Genomic DNA, 14,302 nt, shown 5'->3' on the forward strand with positions numbered 1-14,302 from the left:
TTTTCTTCACTTGCTTCTCTGTCTCTGCCTTCATTTAAGTTTTCCTTTCCTTCTTACAGTGTGCACAGAATTATGCATGTTTCACATATCGGTGCTCTCTTCCTATATAACACCCAACACACCACCCCCACTCTCTGCACCTCTCCCCTCCTCTCATTGCTCATTCTCTCATGACCCAGTTACCCAGAATAAATAGTACACTTAATAAATCTGTGCTTATGCATTGAACATTTGATGTTCACCAGGTCGTGGGTGAGGTTTGCTGTGCTTTTGAATTGTTTTCATTACCTTTAGAGCATAGAACATAAAACAGTACAGCACAGAACAGGCCCTTCAGCCCACGATGTTGTGCCATCCATTTAACTTGCTCTAAGACATTGGTCCCCAACCACCGGGCCGCAAAGCATGTGCTACCAGGCCGCGAGGAAACGATATGATTTAACGATATGACACGATATAAGTCAGCTGCACCTTTCCTCATTCCCTGTCGTGCCTACTGTTGAACTTGAACGCATGCGAGGTCCAGTCACCTAAACGCAATGATACCCTAGCGCCAGGGGTCACTGGTTGGCCTTGGGTAATGGGCCGCCTCGCGCAGCTGGCAAGAAGTGCCATTGCTATTGGCCTGCAGCGCAGACAGATGGGTGCCACCTCTAAAATTGTTTAGCACACCAAATGTTTGTGGGGAACCCGGTGCTAAAATATTCGCAGACGACCTAATTCGGGCTCAGGGTTTCATAAGTAGCAGACCCAGCTACCTCACTGCGATCTACTGAAAGTCATTCTTCGAGCCAAATTTTTGTCGGCCGATAGATCCTACCTACCTACAAGGAGGGCAGGCGCGCGCCCTGTCGCACTTCTCACTTGGTCGGTCGCTCTTTCCGGACTGCGACCGCTGCGGCTCTGGCATGGGGACCGCACCCATGCACCCACTACTCACTTTGTGTCTTATATATCAATGGTCACTTATTTCTGATTTTTAAATAGGTAGAAATCTTCACTACAATTTAAATAGGTCCCAGTTGTGCTCTGAATGTGGAAAGTAGGATTAGGCTTCTGTTAGAATAGATACAATGGTCCAAATGGCTTTTTCAGGATCTCTGTTGGTGTGCGATGTAACCAATTCTGGGACCCAAACTCGAAGTTCAAAGTAAATTTATTATCAAACTACTTGTATGTTACCACTTACTTCTTTGACATTCATTTTCTTGCAGATATTTACAAGACAATAAAGAAATGCAATAGAATTTATGAAAATATGTACATAAATACTGTAGGGGCAGCACGGTAGCATAGAAGTTAGTGTAACACCATTACAGTGCCAGTGACTCGGGTTCAATTCCCACCACTGTCTCAGAAGTTTGTACGTTCACCCTGAGACTGCGTGGGTTTCCTCTAGGTGCTCAAGTTTCTACCCAGATTTCAAAGATGTACAAGGCATTAGGTTCATTGGTCCCATGGGTATAATTGGGTGGCGTGGGCTCGTTTGGCCAGAAGGGCCTGTTACTGGGCTGTATCTCTAAATAAAATATACATATTTGTAGTTATGTACTTATACACATTTTATTCGATATCTGCCCTTTAACCTCTAACTATATTCCTATCTAATTCTTTATTCTTTATAATTGTTGAATGTTATTGTTTTCACTCTGACCAGCACACCACAGTAAATTCCTAATACATGTAGATGTGTTTGGTGAATAAAGTTGATGCTTGATAAGTAAAGACTGACAAACAACCAGTAAGCAAAAGAAGACAAATTGTGCAAAAAAAATGAGAACATGAGTTATAAAGTATTTGAAAGTGAGTCTCTAGGTATGGAATCAGTTCAGAGCTAAGGTGAGTGAAGTTATCCAAGGTGGGTCAGGAGCCAGATGGTTGTAGAGCAATAACTGCTCCTGAACCTGTTGGTGTGGGACGTGAGGCTCCTACCTGACGGTGGTGGTAGCAGGAAGAGAGCATCACCTGGATGGGGGAGCGGAGGGTCTACAATGATGGATGCCACTTTTTTCTGGCAGCGCTCCTTGTAAATGCAGTCAGTGGTGAGGAAGACTTGTCCTGTACTGCACTCGGATGTATGCACCACCTTCTGTTCCTGGGCATTGATGTTTCCATATGAAGATGGAATGTAACCAAACTTAAGGAAGAACAGCAGGTTCTTGGGGATGTGAGATTATTACTGAATGGAGGTATAGTGGCCCTCAGCAAGGAATTGTTCTCCTTCAAGCAAATAAGGTTATAAAGAAATTTGACAGAATATTCATAATTTTTTGGGGAGGAGTTGAGATGGATGGCATGAGGGCTTAGAGAAACTGTTAAAAGGATAGAGAAACTATTTCCATGGGCAGATAGATCAAATACATTGATTTAAGGTAAAGACAGAAGGAAGCATGGTTTCTTTTTTAAAGTTCAAAGTAAATTTTATTGTCAGAGTATATATGTTGCCACGTAAAACCATGAGATTCATTTTCCTGTGGGAATACTCAGCGAATGTATAGATTAGTAGCTATAACAGAATCAGTGAAAGATCAAGTAGAGTGCAGAAGATAATGAACTGTGCAAATGCAAATGTAAATAATTAGCAATAAATAATGAGAACATGAAAGAACAAGATAGTCCTTATAGTGATATCATTGGTTGTTGGAACATCTCAATGGATGGGCAAGTGAGTGTAGTTATCCCCATTTGTACATGAGGCTAACGTTTAAGGGGTAGTAACTCTTCTTGAACCTGGTGGTGCAAATCTTGATGCTCTTGTACCTTCTACCTGATGGCAGCAGCAAGAAAATAGCATGGCCTGGGTAGCGAGGATCTTTGATGATGAATGCTGTTTTCCTACAACAGCACTTGAAGTAGATGTGTTCAATGGTTGATGGCTTTACCCATGATGTACTGGACTGAATCCACTACCTTTTGTAGAATTTTCCTTTCAAAGACATTGGCCATAATGCAGCCAGTCGATACACTCTCCACTACACACCCACAGAAGTATGTCTAAATTTTTGATATCATGCCAAATCTCTGCAGGCTACTAAAGAAGTAGAGGCACTGCCATGCTTTCTTCACAATTGCATTTACATGCTGGGTCCAGGACAGGTCCTCTGAAATAGGAGCACCCAGGAATTTAACGTTGCTCATCCACTCCACCTCCAATCACCTCTGATGAGGACTTACTCATGGACCTCTGGTTTCCCTCTCCTGAAGTCTGCAACCAGTTCCTTAGCCTTACTGTCATTGAGTGAGAGGTTGTTGTTATGACACCACTCAGACAAATTTTCAATCTCCCTCCTGTATGCTGATACATCAACTCCTTTGATATGGCCCACAACAGTGGTGTCATCAGCAAACTTAAACATAGTGCTGTGCTGGGGCTGTGCCTAGCCTCTCAGTCATTGGTATAAAGCAAGTGGAGCAGAGCACTAAGCTCAAAGCCTTGTAGTGCTCCTGCGCTGATGGAGATCATGGAGGAGATGTTTTTGCCAATCTGAACTGGCTGGAGTTTGCAAGTGAGGAAATCCATGACCCAATTGCACAAGGAGGTATTTTAGAGTTTATTGATTAGTTTTGAGGAGATGATGGTATTAAATGCTGTAATCAATAAAGAGCATCGTGATGTATTCATCTTTGCTGTTCAGATGTCCAAAGTTTTGTGAAGAACCAATGAGATGGCATCTGCTGTGGACCTGTTGCTCTGGTAGGCAAATTGGAGCAGATCGAAATCGAGCTTCAGGCAGGACCTGATATGTTCCATCACCAGCCTCTCAAAACAGTTCATCACTGTGGATGCAAGTGCAACTGGGCAATAGGCATTGAGGCAGAACTCCACACTTTACCTGGGCACCGGTATAATTGAAGCCTGCTTAAAGCAGGTAGATACCAGACACTACTGAAGTGAGAGGTTGAAGATATCGGTGAATACACCAGCCAGTTGGTCAGCACAGGTCTTTTTTACATGGCCAGGTATCCCATCTGTTCTGGGTGCTTTCCTTCGATTCACTCTCCTGAAGGCAACCTGCATGTCAGCTTCAGATACTAACATCAAAGGATTGTCAGGAGATGTGGGAGTCTGCAATGTTTTTTCCAGGTTCTTACAGTCAAAGCGAGCATAGAAGGCATTGGGCTCAACTGGAAGTGAAGCTCTGCTGTACCCCACATTGCTTGATTTAACTTTGTAAGAGGTGTTGGCATTCAAACCCTAGCACAGCTGGTGAGCATCCATTGTTAATTCCACTTTGGTCTAGAATCTTCACTTCATCCATGTGATGGCTTCTTGCACCTCTTGCAGCATTCTTGGTCTTCAGACCTGAATACATCTGATCTATCTCTGATCAGCAAATCTCTGATCTCATGTGGTTCATCATGGTTAACGCAGAAGAGATGCATAAAATTAATGGAAACAGATTTGATAGTAACTTTCAAAATTTCTACTTAAAAGAAGTGAAAGTTTTGCAGTGCTACTGGGAAGGAATAAAAGGGCATGGTTAATTGTGAAAGACGTTGCAAAGTTTTAATCGAGCAAATGATGACCTCATATGCCATCAGATTCTGTGGCTCTAACTAAATTCACTTAATAATGAGGCAAACCGCTGTGTAACTACATTATCACTTATTTGACAACTTAACTTGCATGAATACAAGATAAAGGTAGCATCTGCTGTTATGTCATTGCTCGACACCAGAGGAACCATATCAGAAGAAATTAAGGATGTGGTGTTTTTTATGGCAATGATGATTATCTTCTAGTTCTTTGTGGCTATACAGATCTGCATCAAGTCTTTAGTCACCTTAAGACCATAAGCCATAAAAGCAGAATTAGGCCATTCAGCCCATCAAGTCTACTCCACCATTCCATCATGGCTGATTTATTGTCCCTCTCAACCTATTTCCGTCTTCTCCACATAATCTTTGATGCCTTTACTAATCAAGAACTTGACACCCTCTGCTTTAGATATGCGATTACAAGGCCTCCATAACTGTCTGTGACAGTGAATTCGATAACTTTACCATCCTTTAATTAAGCAAATTCCTCCTCATTTCTGTTCTAAAGGGACATCCTTCTATTCTGAGGCTGTGTCCTCTGGTTCTACAGTCCCCCACTATAGGAAGCAAACTCTCCACATCCACTCTGTGTAGGCCTTTCAATATTTGATAGGTTTCAATTAGATCCTCCATCATTACTCTTATCTCCAGTGAGTACAAGCCTAGAACCATCAAACGCTCCTCGTACATTAACCCTTTCATTCCCAGGATTATTCTTGTGAAACTCCTCTGGACTCTCTCCAATGCCAACACACCTGTACTTGGACAAGGGGCCCAAAACTACTCACAATTCTCCAAGTGTGGTCTGACCAGCTAGTGGTTCTGAAATGCCACTCACATTGAATTTAATGAATGTGTGTGGCAGCTCATGTATATCAGTCAACCACAGGAATGGTTGGGCAGGTTAATACTTTATGAGGCATTAATTATTTTAGTAAGTCCTCTTTATGTCAGACCTCTCATCCTGCACAGGCCCTTCACTGCATGTAAATCATCAAAATGTGAAAGCAAGCAGACTTTTGGTTATACGTTAAGCAGTTCAGGATGAATGGCACCATAATCTTCCATCTGGCCTCTTTCCCATTCAGATGCAAATTGCAATGATCCTGTTTAATCTCAAAATCAAAATAAAGTTTATTATCAATGCATGTATACTGTATGTTACCATATGCTACCTTGAGATTCATTTTCTTCTACAGAAAAATTAAGAAATACGGTAGAATTTATGAAAAATATGCATATAGACTGACAAACAACCGTTGTGCATTCAGTGTCACTTTTCTGCATATGCTGTTGTAATGCATTGTTATTTGAGTTAACTGTTGCCTTCCTATCAGCTTGAACCAGTCTGGTCTTTCTCTTACCAGAGCGGCTACTCACTGGATGTTTTTTTGTTTTTTGCACCGTTCTCTGTAAACTGTGGAGACGTGTGTTAAAATCCTAGGAGATCAGCAGTTTCTGAGATCCTCAAACCACCCTGTCTGGCACCAACAAATTTGCCACAGTCAAAGTCACATATCATTTTTCTTTTCCATTGTGATGTTTGGTTTGAACAACACCTGAGCCTCTTGAGCACGTCTGCATGCTTTAATGCATTGAGTTGCTGCCACATGATTGGCCGATTAGATATTTGCATAATATGTATAGGTGTACCTAATAAAGTGGCCTCTGAGTGTATATCAGGCCAACTATTAAGCCTGATATACATGCTAAGAATGTTTTATTTCTGAAAAAGATCAGGATTGTCAAAAGTAGGACCTGGAAGTTTGAAGTAAGGTAATGGTGCTCCAGGGGCATGGTTGTGGTAATATCTGTGAAGAGAAGTAGGGAATGCTCTCCACTGTCAATGGGGCACGAGTTTGTCTGAGAACTATAAACTGAAGTGTAGATATAAAATTGTAAACCTGATTAATGCAATAGCATGCATTATCTCAGGTTTGCTGGTAAAGTCCTGGCTGTTAATAGTATGCAAAAGAGAATTAGATGAAGATAGGAAGAATAAAACTACCAAAGACTTCTTTTAAATAGGATTCATGGTTCTGGTTCTATTGTGGTACTGGTCTTTGCACACTCACCACACACTAAATGGTGATGGTGTGTGATGATGTTTCCCTCATCCTAGTCCTTGGCATCCATTGCCAAAAGCTTTTATTTTAATATACAAAGATTTAGTAAGCTAGTTAGAGTCAAAGAAAACTACAGCGATGAAATAGGCCCTTCAGCCCATCCAGTCCATGCTGATCCATTTAAATTGCCTGGTCCCATCGACCTGCACCCCTCCTATCCATATACTGTAACTATCCAAAATTCTCTTAGGCATTGAAATCAGATCACGTACACTGGCAACACTCATCACCCTCTAAGCAAAGAAGTCTCCCCACGTTCCCCTCAAGCATTTCACCTTTCACCCTTAACTCATTATGTCTAGTTGGACTCTCATCAAGTGGGAAAAACCTGCTTGCATTTACCCTATCTATATCCCTCATAATTCTGTATACATCTATCAAATCTCCCCTCAACCAGGGAGATCCCCTGTTCCAGGGAATAAAGTTCTAACCTATTCAATCTTTCCTTATAACTCAGATCCTCCAGTCCGTGTTAAATTTCTCTTTACTCTTTCAACCTTATTTACATCTTTCCTGTAAGTAGGCGACCAAAACTGCCCACAATACTCCAAAATAGACCTCAGCAACATCTTGTACAACTTCAACCTACCATCCCAACTCCTGTACTCAATACTTTGATCTATGAAGGTGACGTAACAAGCCTGTGGTGCCACTTTCAATGAATTATGGGCTTGTATTCCCAGATCGTTCCGTCCTCCCACACTCCTCATTGCCCTGCCGCTCACAGTGTACTGTGATTGATTTTTAATTCATTGACTATAATGCTGTTTGGTATTTATTTGTTAAATAGAACAATCCATTTGCTTTATTTTACAAATCGTGCTAGCATTAACGGTAGCTTCTTTTAGTCAGCATAGATAGGACCTTCTGTGCTGCAGCCATTCAATGTTCCCACAACTACACTGCCTCACTATTACATTTTATAAATAATGGAATGAGTCAATTATCATTCTGTTTACAAATTGAAAAATGTTTGTCATATATTTCCCTAATGATTCCAAATTGTGAATAAAACATTCCAGAAGGCTAAAATGTTTATAACAGTAAGTTGCATCTCTTCTCCAAAACAGCATTAACATTGATGATAAATAATGGTTGTCAGTATTAGAACATTACTTCACTATCGGTCTTACTAAAGTAATCTAAATCATAATGAATGTACAAGGATTGTCCTGAACAGCAGCAGCAATTATATGATGCAGTAGTTCTTAATGTCTGGCCTTGTAATCAGCTTTTGTTTCTTCGTGTTTTCCACATAACACTGTATATAACACAGCTTCAAGTATCTGAAGGTGCATTCAGAGGAAGTAATTGAAAATATGTCCAAGTATTATATTAGCTCTGAGCAGAGTGCATTTAAAAACTCCAATTTGTTTTGATATTAGAATATAAAGGGGCAGCGCAGTCATGTGGAGGTTCGCGTAGCACAGTTGCAGTGCCGGAAATCCGAGTTCATTTCTGCCAGTAGGTGTACGTTCTCTCCGTAACTGTGCGGGTTTCGTCTGGATGTGCTGATTTCCTCCCACATCCCAGGTGCTTACGGGTTGGTCACGTGGCTGTAATCGGGTGGCCCAGGCTCTTTGGGCCAGGATGGCTTGTTACCATGCTGTATCTCTAAGTAGGATAAAGTATCACAGCCTTTTCTGTAACTATTGGTCGTTATTGGATTGGCAGTAAACAATCATAGATCTGCAGGTTTTATGGAGACTCTTCAAAAGAGAAGAAAGGGGGTGATGAAGTTCAGAATGAGAATTCCTGCTCTCAAAAAAAAAACACAGGCTGGTGGGAGCACGGCTGCGACCTGAGGGAAGTGGGGACTTGCGGGAGGCCAAGATAAGTCTGTCCACACACTAGAGCTGGTGCAGGCAGTTTGGAAATTGATCTGAAGAGTTTTTGAATACTTGGAATGCATGAGAGCATTGGTGTGGAAAGGAGGCACATCTCCTTTGAGCATGGCTCCAGTGAAACAGCTGGATGTGAGGGGTATTGTGCTTTATTGCTGTAATCTTATTCACAGCTCCTGAGATCAGAAGAAATGCATTCAGATCTTTTTGTCAGAAATAACCCGAAAATAAGCTACTTATTTATTTTTTCTATAGAACATAACAGCACAGTACAAGCCCTTCGGCCCCAAATGTTGTGGCAACCTTTTAACCTCCCCTGAGGTCAATCTAATTCTTTCCCTCCCACATACTCCTCTATTTTTCTATCATCTCTTACATGTTCCTTCTACTACTACACCTGGCAATACATTTCACGCAACTGCCACTGTCTGTGTGTCAGTCACCTCTCCTTCTCCTTCGCTCCAAAGAGAAAAACCCTATTTTGCTCAACCTACATCGTGCTCTGTTGTCTAGGCATCATCCTGGTAAATCTCCTCCTCAATCTCCCTAAAACTTCCACATCCTTCCTATAATGAGAGGGTCAGAATGGACACGATACTCCCAGTGTAGTCTGACCAGTTTTATAGCCACAGCATTACCTTGCAGCTTTTGAACCCAATCTCCCATCTAATTAAGGCCAACACCTTCTTAACCATCTTATCAACTTGCATGGTAATTTTGAGGGATCTATGGACGCGGACTCCAAGATCCTTCTGTCCATCCCTCTGTTTCTCCACACTGCTAAGAATCTTGCCATTAACCCTGCACTTTGCCTTCAAGTTTGAATTATGTTTTGTAACTCAACGCTTTGGAAGGCAAATTGCATTGAGTCAGTAAGTAATTTTGTTCACCTTTTCGGCAGGTCAATGTTTAATGAAATTTAGTAGCTGTGATATTTCCTCTGAGGTTCTTTTTGACAATTAAGTGTTTTATCACTTGTGTTTCCTTCCCATTGGTTCACAGAAAAACTAAATGCCTACCAGCATGAGTTCCACGCTCTGAGAGAGCGTCTTCGTGTGGCTGAGCATCGAACTTTGCAGCGTTCTTCTGAACTAAATGCTGTGCTGGAGCAGTTCAAAAGGATAGTGGCTTCATCAAATGGCAGCAAAGAGGCTTTGAACAATTTCTCAGGTAATTCCTATTTGGGATGTGAATCGGATTAGTGTTCTTTTATTCCCACACAGTAACATTGACCCCCAACCAAAACTGAAAAGTGAAATTATATTAGATTGATTGCTGTCATTAAAAGCTTGATGGTTTAAGCCGATTAAAATAAGAGGCTTTAATGTAGCGCTTCAATTGCAGTTTTAAGATGGGCTCGAATGTACTCTCCTTCCACTAATCCGCTGTGTTACATATTGCCCAACTCTCAGTGACTTGCTCTCCAACCCATGAACATAGAACTTTACCGCACAGTACAGGCCCTTTGGCCCACGATGTTGTGTTAACCTTTTAACATACTGTAAGATCACATTTCCCTCTCATAGCTTTCTATTTTTCTATCGTTCATGTCGATCTAAGAGTGCCTTAAATGTCTCCAACGCATCTACATCTACCACCACTCCTGGCAGCTAATTCCACACACACTCTGTGTACACATACACATACACATACACTCTTTGATATCCTTGCCAAGGGCATCCTTTGACTGGAAAATTGTGAGAGCTGCCTTGGATAGTTGCCAAGTTGAATTGCCTTGCATCCTTGGGGCAAGTATTTGCCTGCCATTTGATTTTATGCATGACAAAGAGTTCCTCTATTCATTGCTTTACACTCATGTATTATGCGAATATGAGCAGAAAAGGAGCCGAGAATCCAGGGGCTGTCATTGCACTAATCACCATCTGGAGAGTGTATGGTCATCAGTTCAATGTGTAAGGGGTCAAAAAAAGCAGGAAAAGCAGGAAGAAACACAACACAAGAGACTCTGCTGCTGGAAATCTTGAGTAAGACACACAAAATGCTGGAGGAACCCGACAGGCCAGACCGCATCTATGGAAAGGAATAAAGAGTCAATGTTTTGGGCCAAGACTCTTCATCAAGACTCGGCCTTCCTCCAGAATCTTGTAGGAAGAAAGGGAATAAAGAAAGAAGAAAAAATAATTCTGGACTATTAGGGAAAATAAGGAGATCTATTTGACATTATCAGGCAAATTTCACTATATTCTAATGTTAACTATACATGGTAAATGTTCAAAACTTTTTCCTTCCAATGTCAAGTTTAGAGCAGATCATTGGACAACATCCCTTCCATTTCAAGTGGCCATACTCAACTCTTAGTTCAAAGTAACTTGTACAACCCTGAGATTCATTTCATAGCGGGCAAACTCAATAAATCCTTATAGATTCAATGTAAGACTGCACCAACAGGATGTTCAACCAAAAGACGACAAACTGCACATACAAAAAGAAAGAAATAGTAATAATAAATAAGCAACGAATATCAAGGGCAAGAAATGAAGAGTCCCTGAAAGTGAGTCAGTAGGTTGTGGGAACATTTCATTAATGGTGCAAGTGAAGTTGAATGAAGTTATCCTGTTTGATTAAAGAGATTGATGGTTGAGGGGTAGTAACTGTTCCTGAACCTGATCGTGTGAGTCCTGAGGATCCTGTACTTTTTTTTCCTGATGGAGTTTTCCTTAGCAGACTCTGGAGTGGTGGTGCACTGTTCTACTGTGCAGTAACACCTGCACAAATATAACCTTCATGGAAGAGTCATCAGAAGAAAACCTCTCCTGTGTCCTCACCACAAAATTCAGCATCAGAAGTTTGCAAAGGAACATCTAAACAAGGCTGATGCATTTTGGAAACAAGTCCTGTGGACTGATGAAGTTAAAATAGAACTTTTTGGCTGCAATGAGCAAAGGTATATTTGGAGAAAAAAGGGTGCAGAATTTCATGAAAAGAATACCTCTCCAAATGTTAAGCACGGGGGTGGATCGATCATGCTTTGGACTAGTGTTGCAGCCAGTGGCACGGGGAACATTTCACTGGTAGAGGGAAGAATTAATTCAATTAAATACCAGAAAATTCTGGAAGCAAACATCACACTTTAAAAAAAAGCTGAAGATGAAAAGAAGATGGCTTCTACAACAGGATAATAATCCTAAACACACCTCAAAATCCACAATGGACTACCTCAAGAGGCGCAAGCTGGAGGTTTTGCCATGGCCCTCACAGTCCCCCAGCCCAAACATCATCAAAAATCTGTGGATAGACCTCAAAAAAGCAGTGCATGCAAGACAGCCTAAAGAATTTCACAGAACTAGAAGCTTTCTGTAAGGAAGAATGGGCAAAAATCCCCCAAACAAGAATTGAAAGACTCTTAGGTGGCTACAGAAAGCGTTTACAAACTGTAATACTTGCCAAAGGGGGTGTTACTAAGTACTGACTATGCAGGGTGCCCAAACTTTTGCTTCAGACCCTTTTCCTTTTTTGTTATTTTGAAACTGTAAAACATATATGTCAAACTCAAGGCCCGCGGTGGAATTATCTTTGGCCCGCGAGATAATATCTAATTACTATTAAAGCTGGCCCCAGTAATCGAAGTGCCTATGGCGTATGATATGGCTAATGCTGAGTTTCTTCAGGTACCAGGTTTTTAGCGTTTATTCGGCAGTCTTGCTCGGCAGTCTTCTTCATAAGAAACGGAATTTGTAAAGTGAAACACGTTGTAGTTATAGCAGAGACTGAGACACATGAGAGCAGGCTGAAAAAACGGAGGCAACGAAAGCTGCGTTCGCACGCGTCCGACTGATCCGGCCCGCATGAAGCTGCATTTTGCTCAATCCGGCCCGTGACCTAAAATGAGTTTGGCACCCCTGTTTAAAAGATGGAAATAAGAAAGTAATCTTGCTTAAAATATTAAAGAAACGTGTCATCTTTAACTTAATGCCTTTTGGAAATCAGGTAATCTTTTACTCGCTTATCTATTCACAGTAACAGAAATTTTGACCAGAGGTGCCCAAACTTTTGAATGCCACTGTAGCTTTAAAACTTTTTTAAAGGTTAGGTTTTTTTTAACCTGTCATGCATACATCACACCAAAACATACAGTAAAATGTGTTGTTTGCATCAAATTTAGTCAGTGAAGGTTATGCTGTGGATAGCCTGCAAGTGTTGCCACCCTTCCAGCACTGGCATAGCATGCCCACTACTTTCTAATCCTTCATATCCCATACATCCTTGGAATGTGAGGGGAAACTGGAGCACCCAGAGGAAACCCCTGTGGTCACGGGGAGAGCATACAAACTTCTTACAGACAGCAGTGGGAATTGAACCTTCGTCTGCAATCACTAGCGCTGTAACACAATTGTGCTGACTGCTATACTACTGTACCACACCCCTGTTAAACTTCCCTATTTTTCCAAATAATACCAAGGTAGATCTTTTGCATCAGCCCAAGAGACGAGTTGTATCCTTGGTCCCAAGTCCCTTCCATACTGGATCTTTTAACTAAAAGTCATTAGTTCTGCAAAAGGAATTATAAATGTCGGTATAAGCAACAGATCTACACGTACATCCTCATTCCTCCTCTTGCTGAATAGACTCTGTGTATGAATGGTCTTGGCCTGACACATCAACCGTTTATTCCTTTCCACAGGTGCTGCCTGACCTGTTGGTTTCCTCCACCATTTTGTGTGTGTTACTCTGGATTTCCAGCATCTGCCGAACTGCTTGTATATTTTTCCTGACGTTTGGATGAATGAAAATCATACTTTGCCTATTTCTGCACTTGATAGAGAAAGAAAATACTCAGAATAATTAATTTAAATGTTATTTACTTTACATACATATATTTGTTTATTTCTTCATATGTAGTATTTATTTCCAATTATGCATTTAGTTTTTCATGATTTTGTAATTTAGACAGATCAACCTTTGTAAAACAAATTAAATAGTATTGAACATAATATTAGATAACATTTTCTAACTAGATAACTGAATGGGCTGAAAGGCCTGTTTTGCACAGTACTTTTCTATGACTCTGTTAGGAAGCCTGAACATTTTTATGAATTATTTTCAGATGATGCCAAAAAGATATTGAAAGACTTGACCAACAGAAATGCTCTACAAGTGCCAAATATTTACCACCACATGCCCCATTTACTTAACAACGAGGAGAGTCTCCAGCCTGCTGTGCAGGTTGGCCTCGGTAGAACAGGCGGTGAGTTACCAGCACACTCATTTATCTTGTATTAAACTGCAGAGGGTGAAGCAAAAGTACTTTAAATGAATATGAATTAATGCATAATTAATATAGCCTGGTTCTGAGATGCCCATTTCACTCTATTTGATGACTTTTTTTTGACAAATCTATGTGCGTTCAAAGCAAAATAGATTCCACTTCAATCAGTTCTATTCTTCACAAGCTGAAGGTGGCCAATAACTCAGAATGAATGTTATTATTATTCTAGTGTTGAAATTCTTCACAATCTAAAATCTCATGGGACATTTTTTAAATGCCTAATAAAATTCAGTTGACTTCCCCTTACTGAAAACTCTCATTAGATGTGTTGCAGCTGAATTTCAGTGTGGCAGTTTTTACTGCTCCTCATCATGTTACAACCCCTTTATTGAGTATGTTACCTTCTTTGAATAATAATCTGCTTTATTTACCCGATGTGATAAGAGAGCATACATTTGTGTCTAAAAGGAAAAAATGCACTTCATGTTGCAAAGAAGGAAACCATTTGGCCCATCTAGTACCAACTTAGTTTTAATGTTCTACAGAAGCTTCTTCCAGCCCCACTT

General features: G+C 40.8%; 1 protein-coding gene across 1 annotated transcript in view; it reads left to right on the forward strand.

Annotated features, from left to right (window-relative positions):
- mgat4a (alpha-1,3-mannosyl-glycoprotein 4-beta-N-acetylglucosaminyltransferase A) overlaps positions 1–14,302 on the forward strand; it is a 293,796-nt gene that overhangs the window by 156,695 nt on the left and 122,799 nt on the right. The window contains exons 2-3 of the mRNA XM_073044063.1: positions 9,512–9,679; positions 13,575–13,715. Of these exons, the coding sequence (XP_072900164.1) occupies positions 9,512–9,679; positions 13,575–13,715 (309 nt within the window). The remainder of the gene's footprint in view (positions 1–9,511; positions 9,680–13,574; positions 13,716–14,302) is intronic.

The sequence above is a fragment of the Hemitrygon akajei genome, chromosome 4 (genome assembly GCF_048418815.1).
Source record: "Hemitrygon akajei chromosome 4, sHemAka1.3, whole genome shotgun sequence".
Lineage (NCBI taxonomy): Eukaryota > Metazoa > Chordata > Chondrichthyes > Myliobatiformes > Dasyatidae > Hemitrygon > Hemitrygon akajei.